Consider the following 25,840-nt stretch of genomic DNA (forward strand, 5'->3'; position numbering starts at 1 on the left):
CTCGCAGAAGACCATCCCTCACGACTGGCGTCGCAGCATGCGCTCGCCGGAGCATATGAAGCAAACGGACAGGTCAAGGAGGCGGTCAAGCTGCTAGAGAGTGTTGTTGCTTTAAAGCGGAAAATTATGGCGGAAGATCACCCTTCGCGAATTGTATCGGAGAGGATGCTGGCTTCCTTCTATAATGATATGCTAAAGAAGCCTGAAACAGGGCAGGCGTCCGTATCTTCTGTTGAAGATCCTGCAGCCGAGGATACTGACGAACGTCAGTTCAACCAAGCACCAGAGGTTCCACCAGCGATATCAGACAAGAGCAGCGCACCCATTATAGATTCGGATCCGCTACTAACAGACCAAGGACTGAAGTTGAACAGCACTGGGAAAAGAGGACATCTCGTGAGGCGGCTAAGAGGCATTTTATCGAAGGACAAATAAGTTAGCGTCGGCGTTCTTGTTTCGGCACGTAGGGAATTCTATGTTCGCTAGGAATAGTTAGGCTGCGGCAGCCGCAGGTGGGAACAGCCATAACCTTGGCGTGGGCAATACTGCATATTACTTAAGTTATAATACATTAATATAAGTTACATATCGTACATGCATAATCATTCCGCATTAGCCAGGCTTGTTCATTGTTCTGGTAGGAAGTACTGACCAGCGTAACGAACTTTGGTAAATTTGTAAGCTACACCAGTCACGTCGTCGATAATGATTTATAACTTGGTAGTTAGACTCTTAAAACCAGATATAGGCCTTTAATAAGTTTTAAATGTAAAATGAGCCCGATGATGGTGCTGTAGTGAAGATGTTCTTACATACTATGAAGGTAGACTCTCCGGAAATCACGCTCGAACGCGGCCATGTTAACGTAATTTTCGTGGTAGGAGCGTCTCGAATATTAAGGAATGGCTACAGTGCAATATTAAGACGGAATTATAGAGATATCAATAAATGTGCAAAGTCTGGCTTGCTCTGAAGTTAAAGTACGAATGGTTTTGCTCGGCACGCAGGGGTGTCTGGCACACAGGGAGGGAGGTTAATAGAGATCTGAACAGTTTAAATGCATCGAGGTTAGTCGCTACACTCGCCAAACATAAGTAACCTTCTCGTCCATTTCTGGAAATGGAGCCAGTCACTTCTCCATCACCCATTTCCCATTCTGGAACGGGGCCGGGCATGCATGCAAATACTTGTGTATCGTTGCCGTTATTACCCTTCATACTAGGAGGTGCACTATCGCTGTCCAAAGCTATAATGCCCTGGATCCCTAGGTTTGGAGCAGATCTACCAGTTCAGATTTCGGCACAAGATACGGCTTGACCGTATCCCTAACCTTCGCTTTATGTTCAAAAGCATATGCAATTCCAATGAGTTTCTCCGTGAATTTCGATCCGAGGAAACTAATTCCAAACCTATATGAGATATGAGTTAGAGATTTCCAAATCGAGAAAATGGCGATCACATACGGTATATTCGGAGCGACATCGAGTAAGCCCCATGAGTTCCTCACTGTAGACACACTAGCCGGATAGGACCCGAGGGGGACAGTAACGATTGGCGCCCCAACAGTCGCCGCATAGCTGGACGCGAAGTTCGCTGGAAGAACCACCGCATCTAGATCATCGCGGTCAATGGCACCAAGTAAACCTCCTTTGGCTCCATAATATACGACTTGTTGGTAAGTAGGCCAGAAGCGAGAATCCGTGTTGTTCCAATCTTGTAGGGCTGCATCCCAAATGCCGGTATCGCGCGTCGGGTAGTCCACAAGAGGGAATGATGCGTAAACTCGCGTAGGACCGCCAACGATGTAATGTTGTTTGGGTTGAATGCGAACCAATCGAGATAGTGTTGCAAATTGACGACAAAATCGGCACTGAGAATGCGTAATGGCAACTTTGAGTTTTGAAATTCCATAGCTGCGGGAAAAGTGGTATCAACAATATTAGCGCCTGCGGAACTTAGGATTTCCAATGCTTGTTCAAACGCTTCAATAATCGGCCCAGTGGTGTTGTCCGAATGCATGGATATCACATCTCGAGGAACACCTAACTTGGACCCTGAAAGTGCTGAGAGCTTGCACGCCGTAATCTAATCGGGAATTGTGGAATGGGGCACTGCGGCCGTACAGTTATCATGTGGGTCTGCACCAGCGATTGCTTGCAGAATATGTGCAGCATCTTTGACCGTTTTCGCCAGAGGTCCGACAGTGTCTTGATGCTCACTGATTGGGATGACCAGATGCCTAGATGTCAGTCCAACAGCTGAAGCCATATCAGTCTAACTCGTGAAACCGACTTCAATGATACACAGACGTACTTGGCTTGATGCCCACCACGTTATTGAACGAAGCAGGCCCTGTGATGGAACCATCAGTTTTGGTACCTAATGAGGCCAGAGCGAGGCCGAGTCTGCAGAGAAGTCAGAATCACTCCCCAAAGTCAAAAACCGCTCACGTACGCAGAGACTACTCCGCTTCCACTAGAACTGCCCCACGGATCTGCTTTCGGGGAAATACGGTCCGTAGACCTGACTTCCAAGAGCTGACCAGCCATTACTTGCGTTCAAGGATCGAAAGTTCGCCCACTGAGTAATACTCGTCTTTCCGATAATGATTGCACCCGCCGCCCGAAGCTTACGCGCAACGGTGGCATCCATGGGCACTTTCGCTCCCGCAAGAGCCCACGAACCAGCTAGAAAACAAGTCAGCGAGCATGACATGCCGGTAGGTAGAGATTCACCAGTTGCGCCCATCATGTCGTAGGTGGCAATATTGTTCTTGATCAGGATCGGGATTCCATGAAGCGGCCTGCCCTCATTAGCCGGCCGATTAGTATGTATGCGCCATCATCCTTACCCACGAATAGATCCTGCCGAGCGCTCATCATCCAACATGGCCGCAATATCCAGAGCATTAGGGTTCACCTCAGTTACAGCATGAAATGTACTATTGACCTCTGCTATCCGGGAGAGGTACGCCTAGCTCCGGTCATTAGCAAACATTCGAAAGCTCGTTACCACAAAGACAGGTTTGCGATTGTATCAACGATGAAATAGGGATGGAAATGAATTATTGTTTGCGGATACTATTCTACGAAGAGTGCCTGGAATAAAATGCTAGAAAACGGAATAGATAGCACTCTGCTTGCGGGATGATACGTACTTTGACAAGATCGACGCTGGTGAATGTGTTGCTTGTAAGGCCAGCAGTGAGCGTTCAATAGTGGCATCGCTAAGGGTTGGATAGTTTGCTAATATCTTGATCAGTCGAGCACCATTTATTTTTGAGCGATTAACTTACCCACGGGGTATGACGTTGTGCGGATCCAGCCACTACTTATACCACCGATCAACAACTGGAGGGCCACCAGGAGGACCATGATGGCATTTCTGGATTGGTGTCTTTGTTTCGTTGTAACTGGTGTCTCCTGATGTCCAGATGAAATTGGCAAAAGCTCATACGATGTTGGCCAAAGTTGATAAGAGGTTGCTTGACGGCGAAAATAGTAGAGTAGATGTTGTGCTGAGTTGGCCGTCATTTGAAGCCACGGGCGCTTCAACACAGACTGGAGCATGGATCAAGAGTCAAACCCGCAGCGTATCACCACCAGAGACTCTCTTTTTGCGGCATAGGCAAGTGAGAGTGCTAGCATGTCGCATAGGCTGTCGTGATCCTTAAGAGGGGCGATGATTAATGAGAGATTTACGGAGGTTTGTAGCCTTTGCAAGAAGTGAGGTTTGGCCTATGGCGAGGTGATACCGGTCGTCAAACCACAATTTGAATAATTAGCTGGCAGATCCGCGCCTCGGGCGTAAGTTCGAATCCCTGCCTGTTGGCCAACCACTTACTTGGCCAGCATCACCATCTTAACCGCCATCATGAAACCCGTAATATCTCTACCACTACGTAATTATATTGAAAATTCAAACAATAGGAATATTGTACAACGTCTTGGGGAGCGTCTGATATGGTTTTAGCCACGGGAACAGTCTGTTCTAGTAGGGTATTTGCCTCTAGAAGCTGTACCGTCTCGTGCACTAGTTTGATCTCTTGAATGTGTGCGAGCTTAACATTAAGATCTATCTGAACCTTCTTCTTGCATTTTGGGGTTGTAGCGGCATCTAGGCGGGCCTGGAGACTAGGGATTTTCAGATCTGACGCAGCCTGACGCGCCTATAGCACTCCGATTGCTTTGCCTCCTTCCCTATGTACGACTTGGTCCCTTTCGCCACGCGTGTATTCTTGTTAAGAACGCGCAATGCACTTTGTATTTATTTGGGTTTGTAGAGCGTCATCTGGAAGACTGGGAGGGACTAGTAATGGGGTGCGCGGAGGCGTGTTTGGTGGTGGAATTGAGGATGCGGTTTCAGTAGGCGTAGGCAGTATCACGAACTGGATATTGAGGCTTTTTGACGGGTCCCACGGTATAAGACCTGCAACCTTCCATCCTGATCTGATTGTACGCTCGATTAGGCATGCCCGACGCGCCTCTGCATAGAGGACAATGAACCTTCGTAGTGCCTCGTCGATATATGCGCTTTGTCGGAGGGTCTTGTAGAAGCATTTCAGAGGTGAAAAACAGGCGAGATCGAGAGAGTGAAGGACATGGTAGGTATGCGCAGGTATGTAGACTACAGTCACGCCGTTTATCCTGCATTCTTATAGGAAATCGATGGTTGCGTGGCATCCGGGCTCGTCCCTGAGTAGGATCCTGTACCGTCGCTCTGCAGTAGTTTCAGGGATGAAAACCGTACGAAGCCATACCAACGCGTGTTTATCTGAAGGTCCATACGTTTGGTGACACCGCATAATGGAAGTCTGGGGGTTGTTCGGGGAACCAAGCAGCTTGTAGAGACGCGCCTTTCTGGATAACTGTTGGTTTGAGATAGCAACCAGTTGCAGAGACTGATTCTAGGATAGAGGACCATTCCCGGTTCTCAGGACTCATGATATAAGCTGTCAACTTCTGCGAGTCTGCGATGACAGTAGTATTAGCATATATTTGCATTCCAACACCTGCTTCATCCATATTCCATGTATTGAAAGGGTGGACGTCGTACTATGTCTGAACTTGGTGGAAATACGCGTAAAGCCCATTTATTGTATCTTATTTTGCAGCCCGACGTCAGACGACATCTAGACTATGTCCAACACACGTCGCAACGCGTGGATTTCGATGTAGAAATCGCGGTACCCAATTCTTTCCAAGGGGCGTGGAATCTCCTTGAAGCTCTAGAACTCGTGCTGCCATTTCTCGAAGACGTGCGTGGGTAGGGGGGAATCCTTGAGAGCCATTTTCAAGTATCCAGTCGACTAAAAACTTCTCCTGTATCGGTGTAAGGCGTTGGTTCGATTGTTGAGCTGTAGAGCGCGATTGCATGCCCTTGAGGCGGTTTTGAAGCGTAGCTCGATTGACGTTGAATAGGGCCGCAGCTTCGTTTTGTGATTTACATTGACCGGTCTGCAAGGCATTAATAGCCTGTAAGAGTATCTCCTCTGAATTTGACATCGCAATATGATATGGTGGTTGAGATATTACACGTTTGGTGATAGTGGTGAAAATGGTGATACCGGCCAAGCGGCTGGTTGGCCAACAGGCAGGGGTTCGAACATACCATATTATTTCACGACGACCAGCGCATCTTCCCATCATCATTGCGCGACTTGACACCTTGCCTACTCAACCTCACGATGGACCGTAAGCGCAAATTAGATGATCCAGTAAGCTCTCACCCTCAAGCGAGCAAAAAGCCCAAGGGCAACGGGGACCTCGACGGAGCTTTCCCAGCCGCAGAACTACAGAAATTGTTGGACACGGTCCTTGAGCGCAAAGATGTGTCCGAGTCTATCTTTCAAAGCGCAAAGGATTTAAAGGAGAAGATATCAAGTTCAAGCGCTCTTGCTAGTCCGAAGGAAGGCCAAAAACAAGAGCAGCCCGACGTGCATCCGCAAGGCATCTCCAAACCTTCCACCCCCAACCTCCCAAAAGCTAGCGCAACAAATAAAACCCGTCTACCGCCCTTACCGATCATCAAATCCGAAGTACTTCTAGGCCCCATCTTCACGCATTCATCATTTGACGCCATCCGACCGCTCGGAACCGACACCCACACCTACGAACCGCTCGAGTTCCTCGGCGATGTCTACATCGAGCTTGCAGCAACGCGCCTCGTGCACCTACGACCCCGCATCAAAGTCAACCGCAAATCCTCCATCCGCGAGCTCTGCGTGAAGAACGAGACGCTGGCCACCTTCTCGCGCAAATATGGCCTCGACCAGCGGCTCCGGATCGCCGGTAGCCTAGAGGACTGGGGGACGAAGGGCACGGAGAAGATCCTCGGCGACGTATTCGAGGCCTATGTTGCGGGCGTGGTCGAAGAGCATGGGTATGCGGTGGCGGAGGCGTGGCTTTGGGGTTGTTGGGAGCCGTTGCTGGCGGAGAAGCTGAAGGAGGAGTGGACGCAGGCTGGGCAGGACGAGCCGCAGAAGGACGGAACTCAGGATTTGTTTGAGAAGGATCCGAAGACAGGTTTGGCGCGGTTATTGTTGAGCCCAGGGGTCAAGCTGGACTACATTACCGAGAACGAACAGAAATTTGCGAAGAAGGGGTTCGTCAAGTACACGGTCAGCTTGTATCTCACGGGATGGGGCTATGTCAAGCAGAAGTTGGGCGTTGGGGTGGATCACTCAGTGAAACTGGCCGGGATCGCGGCGGCAAAGGATGCGATGAAGAATCAACGGGACTTTATTTTGGTCGTGAATGCGGAGAAGATTAGGACCGATGCGGAGAGGAAAGCACAGCGGGAGAGGGAGCTGCAGACATCGAGTTCACAGCTTTGATGAGGGATTGTAGAGATTCCTATGTATCGAGGACAGACTCTTGAGAGCATGCCGTGTGGGACAGCAAGCGATACGCGGTTGGCTAAGGCGGACAGAGGGCCGTGAAATCGATGGGTGCTCAATTACTGGAAGTTCTAACCGTGTCTTCACTTGAATTTCTAGTTTGTTTTGTCGTGAGATGCTGCTGCTGACATTTGAGTGGTCCATCGGTTATTCCTGCAACATCAAACTGTCAACAGATGGAATGTCCTGCCCAACGAACCAATTGCCGTTGATGTAATCCATCCAACCTTGATACAATTATTCCCAATTTTCCAGAGATTCTCGAGACGTGGTGCATACAAGGAAATTCCTATCCTGCCCTTCTTCTTTTCCCTTTCTCTTCACAATCTTCAACAAGTCAAAGCTCTGCCCGCACTCAGAGTCACCAACTCTGTACTAGCAAGTATCTGACCAATACCCTCCCAGCGGTATCCATCTTTGCGCTCACCACAATCTCAGCATCTCATAACACCAAACACTTTACCTCCTACACCATGTCCCACACCACTGCCCAAGGCCCCAGCGCCCTCAAGCTCATCCAGATGGACTAACTGGACATGCTCCTGAGGCAAAGCACGAAGTCCAAACAAATGGACACCTTCAACGTGGTAGCGAAACGCAACGCTCACTAGATGAAAAGGTCCTTCAAGGCCGCCAAGCCGTCCCCGAAGTCGAGCAAAACCCCCTCGACTTCACCCGCCATAGCCAAATAGCGTGGCCAGCCATCCTTCTCTTCGTTCCCACGGACGTCTTCCTCCCCGGGCCTCGCCAAATCCAGCCAGCTGAAGCCCTCTTCCACCCGCTCACCCCTGTCGACCAAGTCTTCCTCTTCCGGCCCGACCAAGCCCACTGCATCGGCCAAACCCGCCTCGTCCGGCCCCCTCTTCCCATTCGATTGACCGAAGCGGGAAATCTGCAAACTCATGTACGACAAAAGCGGCAAGGTAATCCGCGAAGATTAAATCAACCGTCGACCCAGACCTTGGAACACCTGAATGGGTTCGGCGGTGTTGCGCTCGGGAGCTACCACCTGCAGACCTTGAATAGGGTATTATCCCTTTAGAAACAACGATCTTCGTTAGGGTTGAACATGGTGGGGGTGTCGCTCCACATCGAATCAGGTTGTTCGACATGGATATATGTACTCTAGGTGCACATTTAGTGTTAGGGATTTGAAGAAATTGTTTTTGCTTTCAGCTTTGAGGCCAGTGCCTCATTATAAGTGACTGCGGCTTGCCCATCGTCCACCGTGAACATCGTGAACATCGCAAGTGACCTGTATGGCGCTCACTCAAAAAAGATTACACTCCCAGTCTTTCGTTGCTAGAGATGTGCACATCGTGAGTCACCTGGCTGGTAGTGTACGCTGATGAAATACGGTAGCGCTTTCTGAACGACCCAATCCTCTTGTTTGTATTTCCTTAAGTCCCTTTTTTGCCTAGCTCTTGAACTGAAACCACACTCCCTGCGATGTATGATCCATTTGACCTTGGGCGACAGAAATCTATCAGCATCAATTAGACGCGAAGGAGCATGGCAATTGGCCGAGCGAAAACATGCATATCATGATTAATTACGGCGATGATCATTCTTGCCAACTACAAGAAATTATGCAGATTCATGTCCACAATATTTGAGGAAGCATTTGTTACGTTCAATTAAAGTTTGGAGGATGATATCACCAAAGATCCCTCCACGTGACGTCCCTTCACAGTGGCATTCCGCTCCCGTATGGACACTTTGGCACTTTACATTTACGAAACAGAGTGACACCACAAACTCACCGGCTTCGCAACGGTGTGTTGAGTGGCAATGTATCCTTTGAATTCTCCAATATGATATCCACTTCCCTCCTCCTCCAATAATACGTTCCTTACCAACTCCTCCAGCAACTTCCAAGTTCCATCCACTCCCGATGACCAGCACATCCCAAGAGCGCGATTGCAGCCTATAACACCCCGTCCCCAACCGATCTTTTGAATACGGCCATTGGATCATGGCAGACTTCTTTGCAGGCGGTATAGGTGGCGGCGAGGGAATCGGTGGATTCCCTTTGGAGCAATGGTTCTTCGAGACGCCGGTATGCACACGCTGGTGGACAACTGCAACTGTTATTACGAGCGTTCTCGTGCAATGTCACGTCCTCACACCTTTCCAACTATTCTACAGCTACCGAGCCGTATTTCATAAGAGCCAGGTATGATCTCCGAGCCATATTTGCTCGTCCAGTTGCTAACCGCGGAGCAGTACTGGCGTTTGATATCCACCTTCCTCTACGTTGGCCCCATCAACCTCGACCTCCTCTTCCACATCTTCTTCTTGCAGCGCTATTGCCGGTTCCTAGAAGAATCCTCCGGTCGATCTGCAGCGCACTTCGCGTGGCTGATGGCGTACGCATCCATCACCCTTCTATGCATCGCACCCTTCTTCTCCATTGCGTTCCTCGGATCGGCGCTGTCCAGCACACTGGTTTATATCTGGAGTCGGCGGAACCCGGATTCTTTGTTGAGCTTCCTTGGCCTGATCGTGTTCCGAGCGCCCTTTCTGCCATGGGTGTTGATCGCGTTCGGCGTCATTTTCTCGAACACGGTGCCCAAAGACGAGGTCTGCGGTATTGCCGTAGGACACGGTAGGTCGATCTAGTTGGACGATTGCAGGGAGCTAGTGCTGACATCATTTAGTTTGGTATTATTTCAACGACATCTACCCGCGACTGCATAATGACCATAGACCACTCGATCCTCCGCAGTGGTGGGTTCGATTGTTCGAGGGCGATCCGCAAGAGCATGGGGAGGAACCGACTCTAGATGACCTCGTTCCGGAGGCCAATGTAGATGCTGCGACAGCGAATCAGGGCGACGGTAATCTTAGACGGCGCAATCCTGGTGAAGAAGAAGTTCCCACCGATGCATAGAAACGCATCCATAGACGAAATGAGACCTTTTCTTGTATACAAGCCTTGCGACTAGTATCCTGCGATGTACAGATCGAGTGATGTATGTGCATCTAATTCTGGAACCTCACAACCACTCAATCGTTGGCATAACTGCCTGCACTCGATGGTGAGATATTGGTGACAGATGGACCGCCAGGTCTGGTATTCTCGTTGTTTGGTTTCCCGAAAATTGCCAGTACAACACATAATTCCTCTCCAGAGATCCAGAGATCTACCTATTAGTGCTGCTGCTAAACATGGGATGTGTCGTTATTCCTCGTTATGCCCTCCGCAATTCAGCCCTATGGAGCAAGGGCCAGGCAAGGGTCCTGAGCCTCACAACAACCGAAGCTGATGCGTTGCATTTCTCCAGCTCAAGCTCTAGAAGATCCATATATGATTTTACAATCTGCAGGAACTTTCCATGCCATCCGAGAGCGCATTATATATAGTACGGAATAGATTTCCCATGCTTTCCCATTATCCATGAAGGGTCCGCTAGTGTAATTCGCGCATAGGCTCACCGCGGAGACTGGGCACGGCAGAAGATGTCAGCCCTCCGCAATATTCTGATAGCGATCCTTACAATTTCCTTTTTCACCTTCATCGCGTTCTTTGGCAGGCTGCCGATATTCAGGTATGAGATCTCCACCAATTGGGCGGACTAGGGAGGAAGCACCGAGAAGAATGCTAACCAGGTGAGCAGGAATACACCAATCGGTGCATTACACCGAGTCATCTGGATCTACATCCCGAATGGTTTCAGCGCGATCGACAGATTAATATGTGGAGGGCGTCTTGGGTCACGTCTGTCTCGTACGGGGAATTACCTGCTATACGACAAACACCCAGGAATTCTGGTTGGTAGCCATGAGATGGGATACGCATGACATGGAACTGACCAACCTAGATCTTCTTCCTTGGGCTCGTTGGAATCTGCTACATCCTTTTTCTCCCCGCCGCATGGCCTCACCTTTCTCTCGTCCACCACATCCTCATCACAATCCTGAGCCCACAGCCCTTCCTTCTCACTTACCTCTGCGCCCGATCGAACCCCCAACTCCAGATCGACACCTCCAACCATGCGGACCGCATGCTCGACTATCCCCTCGACTACGTGCTCTACCACCCCGGCCGAAAATGCCGTACCTGCAAATTCGAAAAGCCGGCGCGCAGCAAGCATTGCAGCATCTGCAAGACCTGCGTGGCGCGGTCGGATCATCATTGCGTGTGGGTGAACAATTGCGTGGGGAGGGGGAATTATAAGTACTTCTTGGCGCTACTGCTCAGCATGGGCGTGGTGATCAGCTACGGTGCATATCTTTCCTGGTATGTCCTGCAACCGATGATCGTTACTGCTCGAGCGCGATGGCGAGGGCGAGTGCGGGTGAAGATCCCAGGACCACAATCCAGGATGGACCACATGTTGGACGTCGTCTCGCGATTTCTGGACACTTTGAACTTAGCGATCATGGTTGGAGGAGGGAAATTGGCGGGCGTAGGATTGCTCGCGGTTTTGACGGCACCTCTACCATTCGGTCTATTACTGTACCATGTGTACCTCATCTGGGTGGGCACCACGACCAACGAAAGCGGGAAGTGGGACGACTGGAAAGAAGACATGGACGACGGAGTGGTGTTTCTGGGAGACCTACGCGGGGATCGTCCGACATATACTTCCTACTATCGGTTGTCGCAAGATGGGATGGGCGTCGTGAACGTTCCAGTACAATGGCCTGCTGTGAGCAAGCAGATCCTGGTAAGGACGAGGGATGGAGAACCTCCGCGAGGGCTTGCAGATCATGTGAACGGGATCATAGTTCCGAATAGTTGGAGGCGATGCTGGAAGTTGAGAGAGGTGGAGAATCTTTATGATTTAGGATTCTCGGATACCTTGACCGAAATTCTACGTAATTGAATTTCAGCATTCTTTTTGAGCCGCCTTCCTTGCCTATATGAGACAAGTTCTAGAGCTTTCGGAAAACCCAGCGGGCCATGTTCCTTTCGGTGCGGAACAGAGTACCCGTCATATTCTTATAATCCGTAGTGAGAGGTAACCTGTATAATATACTCTAGTTCTAGAGCTCTGCTTGGAATCATCTCCTATGGTATACATTCCCAGGGCTACAGAATTCGGAAAAACCAGCGAGCCAACTCCTTTCGCTGCGGAACGGAGCTCCCATTATATTCTCAGTCTTTGATAAGAGGTGAGCTACTCGGCTACCGTTTATAAATGCCCTGATTTCCCTGTATAATATAATACAGTTCTAGAGCTCTGCTTAGAACAATCTCCCATGATATACATCCCCAGGGCTACGGAACTTGGAACAACCAGCGGGCCATGCTTCTTTCACAACTTAGAATTATCTCCCGCAATGCACAGCGCCGGGGTTACAGAATTAGTCACCCCTGTAGCACTGTATTTCCACATGGAACTCACAAGCTTGGGCTACGCCCCCTCCACATCATCTTTTCGTCCATTCCAGGACCATATCCTTCGGGCGACTCGTGCACAACGTCGGTCCATTGAACGCCGAATCCTCTATCGCAGCCATCAAGCCCTTCCGCGCTTGTTCGCTTCCCGGCTTGGCGCCCTTCGAACTTGCTGCCCGTAACCTTGCCTGCGAGAGGACCGTGAACAGGACGGCAACAAACTCGACCTGGGAGAACTTAATCCCCACACATATCCGTGGTCCCATTGACCAGGGGTTGAACACTCCGGATGGAGGGTGCATAATCTTCTCGGTGCCGTCATTGTTCTTATCACCTTCGACGATCCAGCCGTTGGGTTTGGTTTCAGTCGGCGTGAGCACGAAACGAGAGGGGCGGAAGGCGTAGGAATCTTGACCCCAGTGTGAAGGCCTTGTATGCGGCTCGTAGACATTGATATTCAGGAGCATACCGGGCGGTAGCGTTGTTGACTGTTCCCCCGAGACCTTCAAGGGTTCCGAGAAGGTGAGGCTACGGTGGGCGGTGGTCGCTCTGGGGATCCAAGTAACAGGGCCATAGATTCGTAGAGTCTCATACTGCTGTCGGTTAGTTTAATTGAAGAGCTTTTGAGGGGAATCTTCACACCATCGTAGCCATACAACGCTTCAGTCGTGGATATATCTTTTCGTACTCTATGAGGCCATCGGGATATTGATTACCGATTTCATCCACTTCTTCTCCAATCCAGTCCTGCCATTCTGGATGAACTGCCAGAAGCGCGAAGGTGTATACCAAGACGTTTGCAGTCGTGTCGTGGCCAGCGAAACTAAAGGCGAATAGATTGCCACGGATCTCATCGATGGAAAGCCTGTACCTAGATGCTTTCTCGCCTTGAGAATTATCGTTTCCCCTGACCATGGCACTCAGTAGATTGGGTCGGTTAAGATCATCGGAGCTTCTATTCTTCTCGGTCTCGATCAGTTCGTCGAGATAGCTCCGGTACTCCTGGGCCGCGGCACCGACCTTCCGCAGACTTTTGGGGAAGATTGGCAGCTTCAGCAACGAGAATGCTGAAGATGAGACTAGGATGATTGTAATGTTCTCCAATGTAGTGAAAACACTTTCACCAAGTCCCATGGTGTGGCCCTTTTGAATACCCTTGGCTCCACGGTCGAAATCATGAGACGCTCCTAGACCAGCACCCATAATGACATGAAGGGCAATGATCTTGCAGTCCTCCACCAGGGTATCTGATATACTGTTCACCGTCCCGAATACCTTTCTGAGCATGCCACGCGTTTGCTCTATAGATTCATCCCAGACAAAGCGACTCACGCGCTCACTGAAATGCGGCGCCGTCAGTTTCCTGTGCCTTACCCAATCATCTTTTTCAACAGTCACTAGGTTCTGGCCATACAAGGAAACAATTTGTATGCTGGGTGGCTTGCAATAGGAATGATGTGTCGCTAGCAGCTCCTTGGTCGCCCCGGGATCCGAGACGACAAACTCGGTCATCCCCGGCGTCACGAGCACAAATGCAGGGCCGAATTCTTCATATGCTGCATTCTTGTCGTCAAACTGCCACCCAAAGTATGAGAACCGAGTGAACGTGTTCAAAGGCTTCGGGAGGCGACGGAAGAGAGGCAGAAGCGCTTTGTGGGTCAACTGCCAGAAGGGCTGGTAGAAATCGAAGGGCGATATGACAATGGGTACGCCTAGCTGCTTTGCGGCTTGATAGTTTGAGTAGAGAGAAAGACAGTTCCATAGGAAGCTCGCTATTACGAGACTAACGAGAGCAATGCCAACCAGGCTGTATTTCTCCATGATGAGAACAAAGAGTCGAGCGAAGCCGGCTATGAGAATATAGGAATCTGATAAGACACACAGCTTTAAAACCACTGCTATACTATGTCAGACGAAGGTAGGACTCGGAAGGATAACAAACCAACGGTTTCAAGGAAGAGCCGACTTTATAAGCCATGTACTCTACCGCTCTACCCCCGCTCACGGGATGCACCAAGGTCGATTTAACTTGGCAAGCAGAGGTGGTTTATGTATTACCGTAGTTCCATTATTAATGAATAATGTCCATAACTATTAATAGAGTTGCTTAATATTTCCTCCCGGCAGTGCAACCATTGCAATGGTGCTTGGTCGGGATATCGGGAAGCGCTTGAGAATCAAAGTCCGTTGGCTGGCTAAGCTAACGATTCCTATCCTGTATGGAGTAACTAAGGGATTGGGTTTAGCGCTGATTCAGCCGGCTCGGCCCGCTGATCCCGATGCGTCGAAGATCGACCTCACCTCATCCAACTTTCAAGAATGTCATTTTAAGAAATCAAATCATTCGGTTTGTAGAGAATATCGTTCAATGCCATGCTGATGCATTATGGGACTCCAACTTCCGGAGTCTTTGATTGATGTGGATTTATTCCTCGCTAATTTACGACTCATTGCAACTCCCGTCTCTTCCACCATCGACATGTGAGACAAGAAAGAACATCGAAATAAGAAGAATCCGTCTCGGTATCAAGTCAACTGCTTATCCGCTTCAAACACTATTTCTCCTTCTTACCGTTCGCCACTAATTCATGTGTAAGTTCTGTATCTTCCATCAACAACTCACGGGTGGATTGGCGAGCTGCTTCTCCGCAGCCGGATTGTTGCTGGGATACCTGGATGTCATAGAATCGAGCATTGTTAATAGCTCCCTGGCACTCCCCTTAAGTTCCAACATTCTTGCCCGATCAGACTGCTCTTTCGTAACTTCCTGTTCTTTCCAGTCCATCAGATCCCATTTCTCGAGAAACATCTGGATGTACGAGCACCACATGGATCGGATCATCCAGGGAGGATCATTTTTCAGCCGAGGGGAAGTAAGACCATTTTTGTTCGCAAAACCAAGAGGTTGGTGTGTGATGGTCTTCAAGCCCCTACTTTGTAGAATGGCATCTGCCGAACTTGGTGCCTAGCGGCCAATACAGCAATATTGGGATCCATGATCAACTCTTTTCCGCCTGACATGATAATGGTGTAGACGGAATGAAACCCCTTCCGTTCATAGTGACCACCTTCAAGGTGACGGCAGCGGATGAGGCTCACATCACGATCGGTTTGCATTTGGATCTCGACTGCGCGATCCCCGAAGTCTAGAAATATGTTAGGGCATACCACCGGCTCTTGGAATTGCTGTTAATCGCAGCCCAAGGTCACTTACGTTGAAGTAATCTGCACATCAGAGAGTGGAGCCAAGTCAAGCAGATGTCGCTCGAATTATGTCCTAGCACTTGATGAATCTCGTGTTCATTAGTGAGTTCTCAATGGCGGGATGATCGGAAGCTTCAGTTTGTCCTATTCTTGCTCGATGAGGTAAAGTATGCCGCGTACCCGAAGAATTTTGGTGATCTTCTTGTCGAACGTGAACTAGCGGAAGAGTCTCTCGAGTTCCTCGGCCATCACTGCTGCTCGTTTAACGGTCTTGTATTCCTGGAGAAGTAGGTAGGCCCGCTTATGCACTGGCCAGTGCTTCGCTTGGTAGACTATGTTGCAGTAGTACACGGTCAGCATCTCGCCCCGAACCACGTATAAAGTATTCTGGCAAGCAGTACAACAGTGGGACAAGACTGTGAGCTGTGCCCAACATTCTGGGTGGTTGTATTTAGGGCCCTTTGGGGGCATATCGTTCCCGTTTGCCGTTGTCACGTTGATATTATCGTCACCGGTACTTGGGTCGACTCGTCCTGCTCGCTCAGCCGTTGGTTCAGTCAGGGATGGTTCATGTACACTTGGTTAGTCGAATCCAGCAATCCCGTCATCGTCGTCTGGAATGCCCATAATGAGAGTATTATCCCCTACAATGCTGAGTTCCGAAAGTCGCTTACTCAGATCACTTTAGTGCACCGCGCCGTTGTTTGCTGCGATACACTGAGCGTAACTTTTTCAGATGGTTCCTAGGGGAATGAAAGGCGCCATGGCAATTATTTCGACAGATTAACCAAAGGTCTGGGCATCCATTTTAATGCATTAGAAATTCATTGTAACACAGAGAACAAAGAAATCATCGCCTCCTGTCCATGATAATGTGATTGCATGCCCAAGGGATGGTATTAGGGAGGTCGGGGTGGAAGCTGGTCGTTGGTGGAAGGTTTGCATTAGAAATCGGCATTCTGTCTCCTATGTCCTTTTATATCGCTCGGAAGCAGCACCCCTTGCTGCGATACATTTAGGGAACCTAGAAGAAGTTATTGATGGTCCTGAAGAATACCCCTAAGGTATCGAGAACGCTGAATCCTTGCTTGTTTTCGCTTTTTATTCCATTGTATTTAGGAAGACGATGCAATTCTCCGCTTTCATAGGCTGGGGTTACACGTCGAAGGGGAGAAGCAATCGATTTCTTCTACCCTGGATAGGAGAAAAAGCGGGCACCCAAGGATCATCCGTTATCAGTCGTATCAGTCGCCTCTGCCACCACCAGAGCGACGACGACCATTGAATAATCCGGAAGGGTTATGTCCTTATAATTCCATGTTGGACAAAAGGTTCGATGGTATGGTTGCCTTGTTATTGTTGTGAGAGTGATCCGCTCCGGGCTGAGGATTGAGAACGGGCGTGATAGTCGTAGTTTGGGCGGTCGAAATCCCAACAGTACACAGCCGAAGGGCGGCGATATCGGTGCTCTCCTGAGGGAATAATGCGAGGATCGCCCATGATATGGACATGAAACACGCATCGAGCTTCTGGTATCCTAGCCATTGCCATCTGGTGATCCGAAGTGCATAATGGTAGCCAGTCGATCATGACGGTGGTAGAGCCAATCCTGGGGGAGGCGATGATAAAATCCATGGTTCTTGAACATCCGCTGTTTGTACAATGTATATTGAGGAAATAGCATTACTTAATTTCGTGGAGAGAGATGGCTGTTCTGGGTATTCTGCCCATGGTGGTGAAAATGGGACAAGGTGTGTGCCCGAAGATGCAAGGGAGGCGGGTAGACAAAGATATTTGTTGATTGAAAATAGCGCTCTTCAAAGAACACGCTATCAGAACGGGGCTTATCACAAGGCCGTATTGAGGAGTACTCTTATCGAAGGGCTCGCTTATCGATGAGGAATGGCTGTTGGCCTGCAGAGAACACTGGAGGCATATGAAATATGGATTGATATTGCACATTCCAAAGACCCTTCAACGAGCTCAATGCCTGAGAATTTGTCTTCCTATAGATATACCATCATTGTTTTCCCAGTCTCAGTAGCCTCGAATGTGTTCCATCATGGACCGCTAGCACCCTATCCCTCCGATTAGTGCGGGTCGTGGTTTTACCCTATATCCTCGAGGGTTGCGGTCAGATTACTCACCTGCAAAGAAGTATCACGAGAAAACAAACTTCAAAAGCGTCTGCTACTGTCATCCTTTATTAGTTATCGGCGATTGCTCCGCGATAGCTAATACAGAATTCTAGTCCAGGATTCGAGAAGGACTCTGCCAGAGATATACTCGAAAGCAGAACTATGGGAGGAAAGAAGATGCTGAGAATTACTCCTCTGTTGGAGAGAGCGTGGATCAGTGAGCCCTGAAACTCGCCAGAAAAAAAAGGTTGAACGAGAAGTGCGGCGAACGAAAGCGACGGCGCTGCCTATTCTCAATTTTGCAATGACCTGAGTTCTTTTCACCGAAGCCATCAAATGGTTCATACAGAAAATGAGTGCAAAAGGACCTATGCCTACTATACTGGTATATCGATAGGAACCATCTACGCTGCAGATTCGAAAACGCTTATTTTTACTACAGATTCGAAACGAACTATTCAAACAAAGGAATTCAAACGCCCAACGATGCTGAGAAACACGGCTCTATATATACATACACGTCTATCTTTAGGAGCACAAATGGCAAAAATCACAACATTGACTTCGGCATCTGCTTCATCGCCTGCCGCACCCCCAGGTCGGCAAGCACTTCCTCCGCGCCACCGAGGATTGCATCGAACTTGTAAGTGCGATGGAACATCTCGACGTAGCGGCCCATGCCGGTCTGAGTGAGGCCGCGGCCGCCGAAGATGTTGACGGCGTCGTCGGCGATCTCGTGGGCAGAGCGGGTGGCGAAGCTCTTCAGGAAGCCGATGGGACCGCCCATCTTCTTGGAGATCTCGGCGTAAGTGAGGGAGTTCATTTCGTGGGTGATGGCCTCGAGGTAGGCTTGGTTGGATTCGCAGTAGGAGATCATGCGGGCGAGTCTGGTGGGGGGGAAGTGAGTATGATGCGAAGGTAAAGTCAGGAGAGGGGAACTGGGTACTTACTTTTGGCGGATGACGGGTTGGTCGATCAGACGCTTGCCGAAGAGGATGCGCTGGTTGGCCCACTTGAAGCACTCCTCCGTGATAGTGCGCATGGAGCGGATGACCGCACAGCACATGTTCCACCGCTCGTGGTTGAAGTTGCTCATGATGACGGCGAAGCCCTTGTGTTCCTCGCCGAGGAGGTAGTTGACGGGGACCTTGACCTTGTCGAACTGGACGAACGACGTCGCCGCGGTCGGGGAGTAGGAGGTCTTGATCTTGGTGGTCTCGACGTTGTCGTCGCGGGGGATGAGGATGACGGAGAAGCCCTTCTCGGTTCGGCAGCCAGTGACGAAATAATCGCAGAACATCCCGTTAGTGATCCATTTCTTGGTTCCGCTGATGATGTAGTGCTTGCCATCCGGGGTCTTGGTCGCAGTCGTCCGAATCCCCGCGACATCGGATCCAGCAAACGCCTCAGTGATGGCGAGACAGATCTTCTTCTTTCCCGAAAGGACTTCCTCATTCACCTTGGCTTTGAGCGCCTTGTCTCCCAGCCATGATTGGACGGCCGTCAAAGAGATGACCATGCCTGCCATGTTCCCATCCTGGAAACCTCGGGCTTTTGATCTCACCATTTCCTGCGCGACAATCATGTCGTGGAAATAGTCGAACTCCTCGCCCTTGACGGCTCCGCCCATAAGCTCCTTTCCATGGAGATGTGCTCCGGGTCCGAGGCGCATCGCCAGGAGACCATTTGCCGCCATCTTGTCGATCAATTCCTGGCTGATATAGGTTCCGTCCTGCTCCTTCTGCTGTGCCTCTGGGTACACATGGAGATTGGTGAACTCCCTCATGACCTTTTGGAGTCTGCGATGCGAGTCGTTGTAGTAAGGGCTCTTGTAGGGAGGGCGAAGCCACAGCGGCTCTGCGTATGGGACGGTTGAGAGATCGGTGGGGCCCAGCTCGATCACCTCCGGCGTCTCGCCCTCGACGGTACCGATGCAGAGGTCTCTATACTTGGCGAGAACTTCCTGCCTGTGCAAGTTATAGAAAGCATCGGTGGCATCGGTGCCAGCGATCTGCTCTAGGACGACATTGCCACCGGGGTGTGCGTCGACGAAGTCCGTCAGATCATAGACTTTGTGGTCGATGATGCACCACAACGAGTCCACATTATTGTGAGTGCTGACTTCCTTCCGTGAAAAGGTCTTCGATGCCATGTTGCTCAATATCAACGACTTGTTCACGACAAGTATTGGTGCCTTTTAAAGTGGCAAATATCGCGATGGAAGGCTCTCGTTGATTGAGGTAAGTCACAACTCCGAGAATGAGTAAGGGGCAAAGAGGACAGAAGAATAAGCAAGCACGATGAATCGGAAGTCAGAAATGAGCCAAAGAAAAAGATATCTCCCACTACAAGTCAAACGAGGCTCGGCCGATCAGTCCGAATTGGATGGAGAATTAAGCCGGCGATATGAAATCGCTTGCCCTTGACTGGCCCAATACGACTGGGGACGGAACACTTACCGAGGCACTTGGCACTATTTCGCGGGGAGATAGCGGGATCTGATTTGATAGACCGCGGAGGGTGCCCGAATGTTCTCCGGCCTTAGCTAAAACGCGGAGAGCGTAGTGTCCCTGCATATGGACATTGAGTTATTGACCCCTGGGCCCCGGCAGATACATACGTTCACACAAGAGGACAAGTCATCAATGGTTGTGACCGTTCATTTGTTGTGTCATGGTTCACATGCCATTGAGAAGATCGATACATCATGTTAAAGAAGATGAAAGGGAAGTGAAGGAAAGAAAATCCAAGACGGAGATTTTGCTTCCGTCCCCCCTCCAAACATTTCCAACCAATCAGATGAATTCTGTTGGACAATATTTGGCCTCAATGTCAGAGTCACGTGGAACAGGTGTCAATTTCTCGCTTCTGTTTATTATTCCTTTAGGCTGTTATGGTCCCAGGCCTGCGGCCTGTTCCCTTGGTTGTGGCTGAAGACGTGGCTGGTGGATTATATCAGAGAAGCAAACAAACATGGTAACACAGCAGTAGGGCATTGGAGAGGAGAGTCGCTATCTCGCGCACAAAGGTGCCGGGAGATTTCTTCTCTCTCTCTCTCTCTTCAGTTTAGATTAATGGAACTTGGTAATCGCAGACCTTGCGCATCCAGACCGTGTCATAGGCTAGCACACGTGTAGAAACGAAAAAGAGGAATATATTTGATTATTCTATTGTTATTGGACAGATTTCATATTATCTGTTTGTGAAGATCAATTCTGTGTTCACTGGCCTTTTTCAAAGAGTTGGGTGATTTGCCAGAGGGTGAGTTGGATTGTTTTGGGATGGATCCCCCCAGCACCTAATTATAGAAATTATCTTACTACTTACTCAGCCAAAGATTGCTGTATAAGTATTACGTGGCTTCAATTGCCATTGGACATTCTCGGGCATGTTCATGTTGTTATGTGATGATGACGAATGGCAATGGAGAGTACGAATACGTACGTAGTACAATTAGAAGGAATGTGGTGGTTTTGCTGGGAATGGCTGAATGGGTGATCTACATTGCTGACAGCATAGAGGCATATCTCTATGCTTGATCTCACCCCATACTCGGAGCCTCCGGATCATCATCTATAATCCCATAATATCGATCAATCGATTGTCCGTACTTCACATTATCATGGCACAATGGACTCCCACTCCCTCACCAGCTTTCCCGCCCGGCCCCTCCTCGTCCTCGCCGTCCTCCTCCCGTTCCTCTTGATCTACGCCCCACTACTAGAAGACCTCGCCTCCCCCCGACCCTACGCGAAGAACCCCTTCGTAACCACCCAGTCCCCCTCCGGCGCCAACGAGACCCGCCTCCAGCTCACCGCCCTCGTCTCCACCGCGCAGGACACCTCCGCCATCGAGTGCTGGGAGCTCAACACGCCGTTCACGGTCTCCGAGGATGCGGGGATCAGTGGTGCGATGGCGCTGCCATTTGAGGCGGTGAGGGAGGGGGGGACGTATACGGTATTGCCAGCGCGGTTCTATGGGGGGCTGCACACGGCGCCACGAGAGCAGTATGTCTGACATCTGGGCATTAATTAGAAGCCCGTCCGCCGCTGTCTCTCCGATGTGATGCTAATGCGGTGGTGTAGGTTGGTGCACTTCACGGCTGGATTGGCCCATGTGACGTTGCCGGATGTGCAGCGTAATAGTAAGACGGAGGCGTGGGTGAAGGGGGGGAGGGATGGATTGATCGTGGCGACGGATACGACGGGTCGGGGGCACGTCACGGAGTATCCGTTGCGGCAGCAGACAGTGGCGATACAGTTGCCGTTGGTTGGGGGGGTAGAGGCGCTTGGTGGGTATAGGAAGGTTGGCGACGGGCCTTGTTTGTGACTTCGACGTGTCGTTCGGCCACGGATGAATCGGAGGCTCGGAGCGTCACATTGGAATCGAGTTTACAATGCCCCGCCCAGTGCGCTCACGAGGAGCATGGCTATTCTTACATGTAGTCCGACACGTCGTTCCGTCCGCTCGAACTCCCCTTCCTCCACCACCTTCGCATGATCCTGCAACCACGTCTCTTCCTCTCCCAGCCGCTTCATGAGTGCCGCATCCCGCGTCACGATTAGCGCATTCGCCTCCAAATCCAATTGATGACTCCGCTTCGTATAATTACTGCTCCCCACCAACGTCATGCTCGGCCCTCGCGCCTTCTCCCCCGCCATCGTCACCCACAGCCCCTTCGCGTGGTACGTCCACCCGCCTTTCTCCCCGACCGTCCCCTTCCGCCACTCCTTGAGACGCACTTGCTCGCCCCGGCCGGCCGCCTTCACCGCGCGCACGAACCGCCGCGCAAGGAGGGTGTAGGCCGCCGGGAGCATCCCGCTCACACCGGCGGATCCGTAGAATCCGTTCGCCCACGGGCTGGCGGCCACGACGGTGGCGTGGGAGGGGTTGGTGCGGAGGAGGAGGTCGCGGGTCTCGGGGGTCATGTTGAAGTAGCCGGCGGTGAAGGTCCAGGAGTGGCCGGCGAAAGCGGGGGAGGCGAGGCTGCGTAGGAGCAGACGGAGGGCCGGGAGTTCGGTGGAGGTGTCGGGATTTAGGAGAGGGGTGAGCTGGACGAGGGGATACAGGACGGTTTTCGAACCGCTGCTGAGTGCGCCTTTGGTTTGGGGGGGTTGGGTGACGATTTGGGAGGAGACGGACGTGAAGGGTTGCAGGGACTTTGAGGCGGCGGCGATGAATTTTGATGGTCCCTCCAGGGGAGATGGAGCGGCGTTTGTCGGCTCCCAAGACATGGTATAACCACCTGAGGTATCGGGACCCGGGCGGATCCGAAAGCTAATGCAACACACAGCATCATGGAGCGCAGAATAGTACTTCACGACCTCACGATCCGCGAAGACGTGGTACCTATCCTGGCGGTTCGTGAAGTAGTCATTGGACAAGTTCGCCCCGGACATGATGAGCTCGTCGTCGACGCCGTAGAGCTTCATGTGCTGCAGCCCCCATCCTTCGTTAATGCGGTTGGGGACCACGCGTTTCCGGACGCCGGTCAGGTTGGGCGTGTGGAACATGCGGATCTCCACGCGCTGCTCCCCAAATTCCGCGACCAGCGGCGCGAGTAGTGATGCGGTGGAAGGGTCGGGGGTCTCCCGCGTGCCGCGAAGGGCGTCGGTGAGGATGGAGACGGTCACATCTGGATTGGCTTTGAGAGATTCTCTCAACGTCTCAATCTGGTGGGGTCAGCGGCTGAGGGGTGAGTTGGTTATGGGGGATTTACTAGTTCATGCTCTGTCTTGCCAATGTATAAGGTCGATAAGAATATTCTCCTCTTCGCGTGCTTGATTTTTTCCTGGGACAGGTGTAAGCAGGGGTCTTGAATCTCCAAATCCATTTTACGAAGGTGTATCCAGGAAAACGTACCTTCAGAGTCTCATAGAACTCCGATGGCGTCCGCAAGATCTGAATTTGTGATCCATCAAGCTCAAAGCGAGGAGCAAGCTTGTCGATCTCGTTCGTCAATGTCCCTACCGCTGCGATAGAACTTGACGGTTGCACCGGTAGGGTACTTGATGTTGACGAGGAAGAGAGTTTCCGAACACGAATTGGAACATTTTTGAAGGAGAAATGACATGAGCTGATGCGGCGGGCGGCTCGAAGGACGGGGACAGCACTGCGCGATATCATGGTAAATGAGAGAAGAGAGAAGGAAAACTCCGTTTATCGACATTCAACTTTCATTATAGTGCATTAATAACATGCCACTACTTTTGTAATAGAGCGACTGTATCAGAGAAAAAATCAAATAAAACAGTGCAGGCAATTCTATTTCGAGGACATCGGAACTCCATCTCGAATGTTGATAACTATCAAATAGAACTATTAATATGGGGCATGGCCGCATGGGCGGATGGAGAAGCACGGACCACCATCGTGAACTCAAGATCCGGCATCACGACCATCCAACCACCAATCTATCAAGTTCAGCTTCACAGTGTCCCGACTTCGCTAGTCAAGATGTCCACAATACCCCGAACGCTGAGGAACCTGTGGAGGGTGGGTCTGAAGGTGAATTCCATTCCACCGCAAATTCCGGCGGCAATTGCTAACTCGCATAGGATTTTGGGCACCAAATGCAGGTACGGGAAGCTTCCCCAAGTCGACAGATTGCACTCTAACGAGTCGTTCGCACACATATAGTACATCGGTATGCCACAATTCCTGTCCGAAGCCATCGGATGGCCATTGACTGGGTTATAGGCGATACCAAGGCGGGCACGCTGATCGGAACCGACCGATACGGCAATAAATACTTCGAGAACCTGGAGGAGGAAATGCAGCGTGCGAAGCATCCCTTACGCTCAATGGGATAGATGCTGACATCCGCAGTACGAACGAGATGGGTGGACTACAAGGAAAAAGAATATGATCCGTAAGCCTAGGACGCGCTATCTAGATCCATTCACAATGCTAACAGATATCCCCCACACAGTTCCCAGATCGAGCCCGGCTGGTATGTATAGCCACGCACCGACTATCGATCTCCAACTCTGACGACGCGACAGGCACGCCTGGATTTCTTACATGGTCGACCAACCACCCACGGCCGACAAGCTCTTGCAACGCCAGGCCCGCGCCTGGGAGCCGGCGGAACATCGCCCGACCTTGACGTGGACGCGGTCTGCGTTCCGGACGTATAGCACGTATGTTTGATCGAACGGTCCCTACGTATCGGGACGAGCGTCGGAGCATTGTTGACATGAACTACAGGACGAAGCCCAAGTACTCGGCGTGGTTGCCGGAGGCAAAGCCACGGTAGGCGGAAGGTATGGAGGGATGCTGAATCCGCTGGACCTGTATATCGACCCGATGGGGGTTCGTGGTGAATGGGACCACTGGACTGGGGGATCGCTGTTTAAGTTTGCTGAGCATAGGTGCTACATCATCAAATGAATATCAAACAATCGTCGATCCCATGGGGGAGAAAGTGACTGCCAAGTACCGTACGTCCCTATCACACCTGCAGGTTGCCAGGGCCTCTTGATGGAGAACCAGGCTACTTGGTGTGGTACCTACTGCTATTCCGTGCCTCGATTGGAAAGTTCAGCCTCCCTGCATGGCCCCACCACTTTTGCTGGCTTGCCCTTAATGAGACCTCAATGTTACCATACTAGGCTATAATGGCACCACCAAGTTTATGGTTAATGGTCCCTACATCCATACGGAATATTTAAATGGATGACCTAAAGATTAAGTGCTCTAGCGAGAGGAGAGAAATGTCTCCTATGCAGGGAAGTTCATCTTGCCCCAGATCATCGATGATCCCCTCCATCCATAGATGATCCATAGCACCGCATCGGAGAACTCGGCAGCGCCTGCACACACTTACGAATGTTCTAGATCCAAACGACAAAATGTCTCTCTTGTCTCGCCCTTTGCGTCAGGTTTGCTTCCACCATCACAACGATGAGCGGGGCACACTATTCCATTCTGGCAGGTCTTAGATCCTCACCCCCAAAGACTAGCCGAGATCGTTCTAGAGTAACCTCAACCCTGCAGCTATCCGGACTTATGATCAGATCATAAGAACAAAGAAGCGGTTTAAGCGTCTTCCTGGGAGATAATGCGGATTCGGATGGTCGCATGAATGGTAGCGTTCCCTCCATGATGCCAGTGAGTACAAGAAGTATTCCCTGTCCAGGCGGTGTCCCAAGATGCAGGAGATCCTCAACGTCTGTCACCGGTTTTTCTGTATGACTCCACCGCTAATGCATGGTTTCCTTTGGTTTCATTAATTTGGGTATTTTCGCAAAA

At 50.7% G+C, this 25,840-nt stretch overlaps 11 protein-coding genes across 11 annotated transcripts in view; 6 read left to right on the top strand and 5 right to left on the bottom strand.

Annotated features, from left to right (window-relative positions):
• P152DRAFT_465899 (kinesin light chain) overlaps positions 1 to 1,843 on the top strand; it is a gene marked incomplete at both ends in the record, with an annotated part of 6,195 nt that extends 4,352 nt beyond the window's left edge. Inside the window, 2 exons of the mRNA XM_033680666.1 lie at positions 37 to 218; positions 1,792 to 1,843. Of these exons, the coding sequence (XP_033534889.1) occupies positions 37 to 218; positions 1,792 to 1,843 (234 nt within the window). The remainder of the gene's footprint in view (positions 1 to 36; positions 219 to 1,791) is intronic.
• Positions 1,844 to 2,246: 403 nt separating this feature from the next.
• Positions 2,247 to 3,379, bottom strand: P152DRAFT_457626 (amidase signature enzyme). Its single transcript, XM_033679270.1, has 6 exons — positions 3,296 to 3,379; positions 3,158 to 3,245; positions 2,852 to 2,973; positions 2,736 to 2,803; positions 2,455 to 2,687; positions 2,247 to 2,405 (listed from the first exon to the last, which is right to left on the bottom strand). The coding sequence occupies exons 3-5, from the start codon at positions 2,887 to 2,889 to the stop codon at positions 2,476 to 2,478; spliced, it is 318 nt and encodes a 105-aa protein (XP_033534890.1). The 5' UTR covers positions 2,890 to 2,973; positions 3,158 to 3,245; positions 3,296 to 3,379; the 3' UTR covers positions 2,247 to 2,405; positions 2,455 to 2,475.
• P152DRAFT_311503 (uncharacterized protein) lies at positions 2,837 to 3,750 on the bottom strand. Its single transcript, XM_033675159.1, has 3 exons — positions 3,296 to 3,750; positions 3,158 to 3,245; positions 2,837 to 2,973 (listed from the first exon to the last, which is right to left on the bottom strand). Exons 1-3 carry the CDS (start codon positions 3,567 to 3,569, stop codon positions 2,955 to 2,957), a joined length of 381 nt encoding a protein of 126 aa, XP_033534891.1. The 5' UTR covers positions 3,570 to 3,750; the 3' UTR covers positions 2,837 to 2,954.
• A 1,891-nt stretch (positions 3,751 to 5,641) lies between these two features.
• Positions 5,642 to 7,101, top strand: P152DRAFT_457628 (ribonuclease III). Its single transcript, XM_033679271.1, has one exon. The coding sequence runs from the start codon at positions 5,687 to 5,689 to the stop codon at positions 6,833 to 6,835; it is 1,149 nt and encodes a 382-aa protein (XP_033534892.1). The 5' UTR covers positions 5,642 to 5,686; the 3' UTR covers positions 6,836 to 7,101.
• A 1,535-nt stretch (positions 7,102 to 8,636) lies between these two features.
• Positions 8,637 to 10,007, top strand: P152DRAFT_481371 (ER membrane protein). The gene is made up of 3 exons (XM_033681814.1): positions 8,637 to 9,074; positions 9,125 to 9,506; positions 9,559 to 10,007. The coding sequence occupies exons 1-3, from the start codon at positions 8,874 to 8,876 to the stop codon at positions 9,789 to 9,791; spliced, it is 816 nt and encodes a 271-aa protein (XP_033534893.1). The 5' UTR covers positions 8,637 to 8,873; the 3' UTR covers positions 9,792 to 10,007.
• Positions 10,008 to 10,201: 194 nt separating this feature from the next.
• On the top strand, positions 10,202 to 11,841 carry P152DRAFT_457629 (palmitoyltransferase swf1). The gene is made up of 3 exons (XM_033679272.1): positions 10,202 to 10,449; positions 10,519 to 10,672; positions 10,723 to 11,841. Exons 1-3 carry the CDS (start codon positions 10,361 to 10,363, stop codon positions 11,728 to 11,730), a joined length of 1,251 nt encoding a protein of 416 aa, XP_033534894.1. The 5' UTR covers positions 10,202 to 10,360; the 3' UTR covers positions 11,731 to 11,841.
• Positions 11,842 to 12,448: 607 nt separating this feature from the next.
• Positions 12,449 to 14,042, bottom strand: P152DRAFT_371990 (cytochrome P450; the record flags this gene model as incomplete). Its single annotated transcript, XM_033675534.1, has 2 exons — positions 12,449 to 12,838; positions 12,888 to 14,042. Coding segments are annotated over 2 exons (1,545 nt in total), but the record flags the coding sequence as incomplete, so codon positions are not given.
• Positions 14,043 to 18,034: 3,992 nt separating this feature from the next.
• On the bottom strand, positions 18,035 to 19,949 carry P152DRAFT_311583 (acyl-CoA dehydrogenase family protein). The gene is made up of 2 exons (XM_033675160.1): positions 18,538 to 19,949; positions 18,035 to 18,474 (listed from the first exon to the last, which is right to left on the bottom strand). The coding sequence occupies exons 1-2, from the start codon at positions 19,737 to 19,739 to the stop codon at positions 18,138 to 18,140; spliced, it is 1,539 nt and encodes a 512-aa protein (XP_033534896.1). The 5' UTR covers positions 19,740 to 19,949; the 3' UTR covers positions 18,035 to 18,137.
• Positions 19,950 to 20,907: 958 nt separating this feature from the next.
• On the top strand, positions 20,908 to 22,306 carry P152DRAFT_457633 (uncharacterized protein). The gene is made up of 2 exons (XM_033679273.1): positions 20,908 to 21,594; positions 21,673 to 22,306. The coding sequence occupies exons 1-2, from the start codon at positions 21,218 to 21,220 to the stop codon at positions 21,914 to 21,916; spliced, it is 621 nt and encodes a 206-aa protein (XP_033534897.1). The 5' UTR covers positions 20,908 to 21,217; the 3' UTR covers positions 21,917 to 22,306.
• On the bottom strand, positions 21,792 to 23,876 carry P152DRAFT_311595 (phospholipase D/nuclease). The gene is made up of 3 exons (XM_033675161.1): positions 23,450 to 23,876; positions 23,307 to 23,378; positions 21,792 to 23,259 (listed from the first exon to the last, which is right to left on the bottom strand). The coding sequence occupies exons 1-3, from the start codon at positions 23,711 to 23,713 to the stop codon at positions 21,979 to 21,981; spliced, it is 1,617 nt and encodes a 538-aa protein (XP_033534898.1). The 5' UTR covers positions 23,714 to 23,876; the 3' UTR covers positions 21,792 to 21,978.
• A 167-nt stretch (positions 23,877 to 24,043) lies between these two features.
• Positions 24,044 to 25,134, top strand: P152DRAFT_415101 (NADH-ubiquinone oxidoreductase subunit B17.2; the record flags this gene model as incomplete). The annotated part of the gene is made up of 8 exons (XM_033677042.1): positions 24,044 to 24,094; positions 24,145 to 24,165; positions 24,227 to 24,233; positions 24,287 to 24,367; positions 24,416 to 24,458; positions 24,519 to 24,539; positions 24,592 to 24,729; positions 24,797 to 25,134. 8 exons carry the CDS (start codon positions 24,044 to 24,046, stop codon positions 24,843 to 24,845), a joined length of 411 nt encoding a protein of 136 aa, XP_033534899.1. The 3' UTR covers positions 24,846 to 25,134.
• Positions 25,135 to 25,840: the final 706 nt, after the last annotated feature.

Source organism: Eremomyces bilateralis, assembly GCF_010015585.1.
Source record: "Eremomyces bilateralis CBS 781.70 unplaced genomic scaffold P152scaffold_7, whole genome shotgun sequence".
NCBI lineage: Eukaryota > Fungi > Ascomycota > Dothideomycetes > Eremomycetales > Eremomycetaceae > Eremomyces > Eremomyces bilateralis.

Bases quoted from the DNA above. Each gene is read 5' to 3' on its own strand.
- P152DRAFT_457626 (XM_033679270.1), bottom strand. From the start codon at position 2,889: ATGTTGGATGATGAGCGCTCGGCAGGATCTATTCGTGG. The intron at 2,804-2,851 runs GTAAGGATGATG...TAATGAGGGCAG, and splicing joins TCGGCAGGATCTATTCGTGG to GCCGCTTCATGGAATCCCGA. The intron at 2,688-2,735 runs GTGAATCTCTAC...CTTGTTTTCTAG, and splicing joins CGACATGATGGGCGCAACTG to CTGGTTCGTGGGCTCTTGCG.
- P152DRAFT_457628 (XM_033679271.1), top strand. From the start codon at position 5,687: ATGGACCGTAAGCGCAAATTAGATGATCCAGTAAGCTCTCACCCTCAA.
- P152DRAFT_457629 (XM_033679272.1), top strand. From the start codon at position 10,361: ATGTCAGCCCTCCGCAATATTCTGATAGCGATCCTTACAATTTCCTTT. The intron at 10,450-10,518 runs GTATGAGATCTC...CCAGGTGAGCAG, and splicing joins GGCAGGCTGCCGATATTCAG to GAATACACCAATCGGTGCAT. The intron at 10,673-10,722 runs GTTGGTAGCCAT...TGACCAACCTAG, and splicing joins ACAAACACCCAGGAATTCTG to ATCTTCTTCCTTGGGCTCGT.
- P152DRAFT_481371 (XM_033681814.1), top strand. From the start codon at position 8,874: ATGGCAGACTTCTTTGCAGGCGGTATAGGTGGCGGCGAGGGAATCGGT. The intron at 9,075-9,124 runs GTATGATCTCCG...ACCGCGGAGCAG, and splicing joins CCGTATTTCATAAGAGCCAG to TACTGGCGTTTGATATCCAC. The intron at 9,507-9,558 runs GTAGGTCGATCT...GACATCATTTAG, and splicing joins CGGTATTGCCGTAGGACACG to TTTGGTATTATTTCAACGAC.
- P152DRAFT_311583 (XM_033675160.1), bottom strand. From the start codon at position 19,739: ATGGCATCGAAGACCTTTTCACGGAAGGAAGTCAGCACTCACAATAAT. The intron at 18,475-18,537 runs GTAAGTACCCAG...CCCCCCCACCAG, and splicing joins CAACCCGTCATCCGCCAAAA to ACTCGCCCGCATGATCTCCT.
- P152DRAFT_311503 (XM_033675159.1), bottom strand. From the start codon at position 3,569: ATGCTCCAGTCTGTGTTGAAGCGCCCGTGGCTTCAAATGACGGCCAAC. The intron at 3,246-3,295 runs GTAAGTTAATCG...TCAAGATATTAG, and splicing joins CACAACGTCATACCCCGTGG to CAAACTATCCAACCCTTAGC.
- P152DRAFT_457633 (XM_033679273.1), top strand. From the start codon at position 21,218: ATGGACTCCCACTCCCTCACCAGCTTTCCCGCCCGGCCCCTCCTCGTC. The intron at 21,595-21,672 runs GTATGTCTGACA...GCGGTGGTGTAG, and splicing joins CACACGGCGCCACGAGAGCA to GTTGGTGCACTTCACGGCTG.
- P152DRAFT_311595 (XM_033675161.1), bottom strand. From the start codon at position 23,713: ATGATATCGCGCAGTGCTGTCCCCGTCCTTCGAGCCGCCCGCCGCATC. The intron at 23,379-23,449 runs GTACGTTTTCCT...CACCTGTCCCAG, and splicing joins AGTTCTATGAGACTCTGAAG to GAAAAAATCAAGCACGCGAA. The intron at 23,260-23,306 runs GTAAATCCCCCA...TGACCCCACCAG, and splicing joins GCAAGACAGAGCATGAACTA to ATTGAGACGTTGAGAGAATC.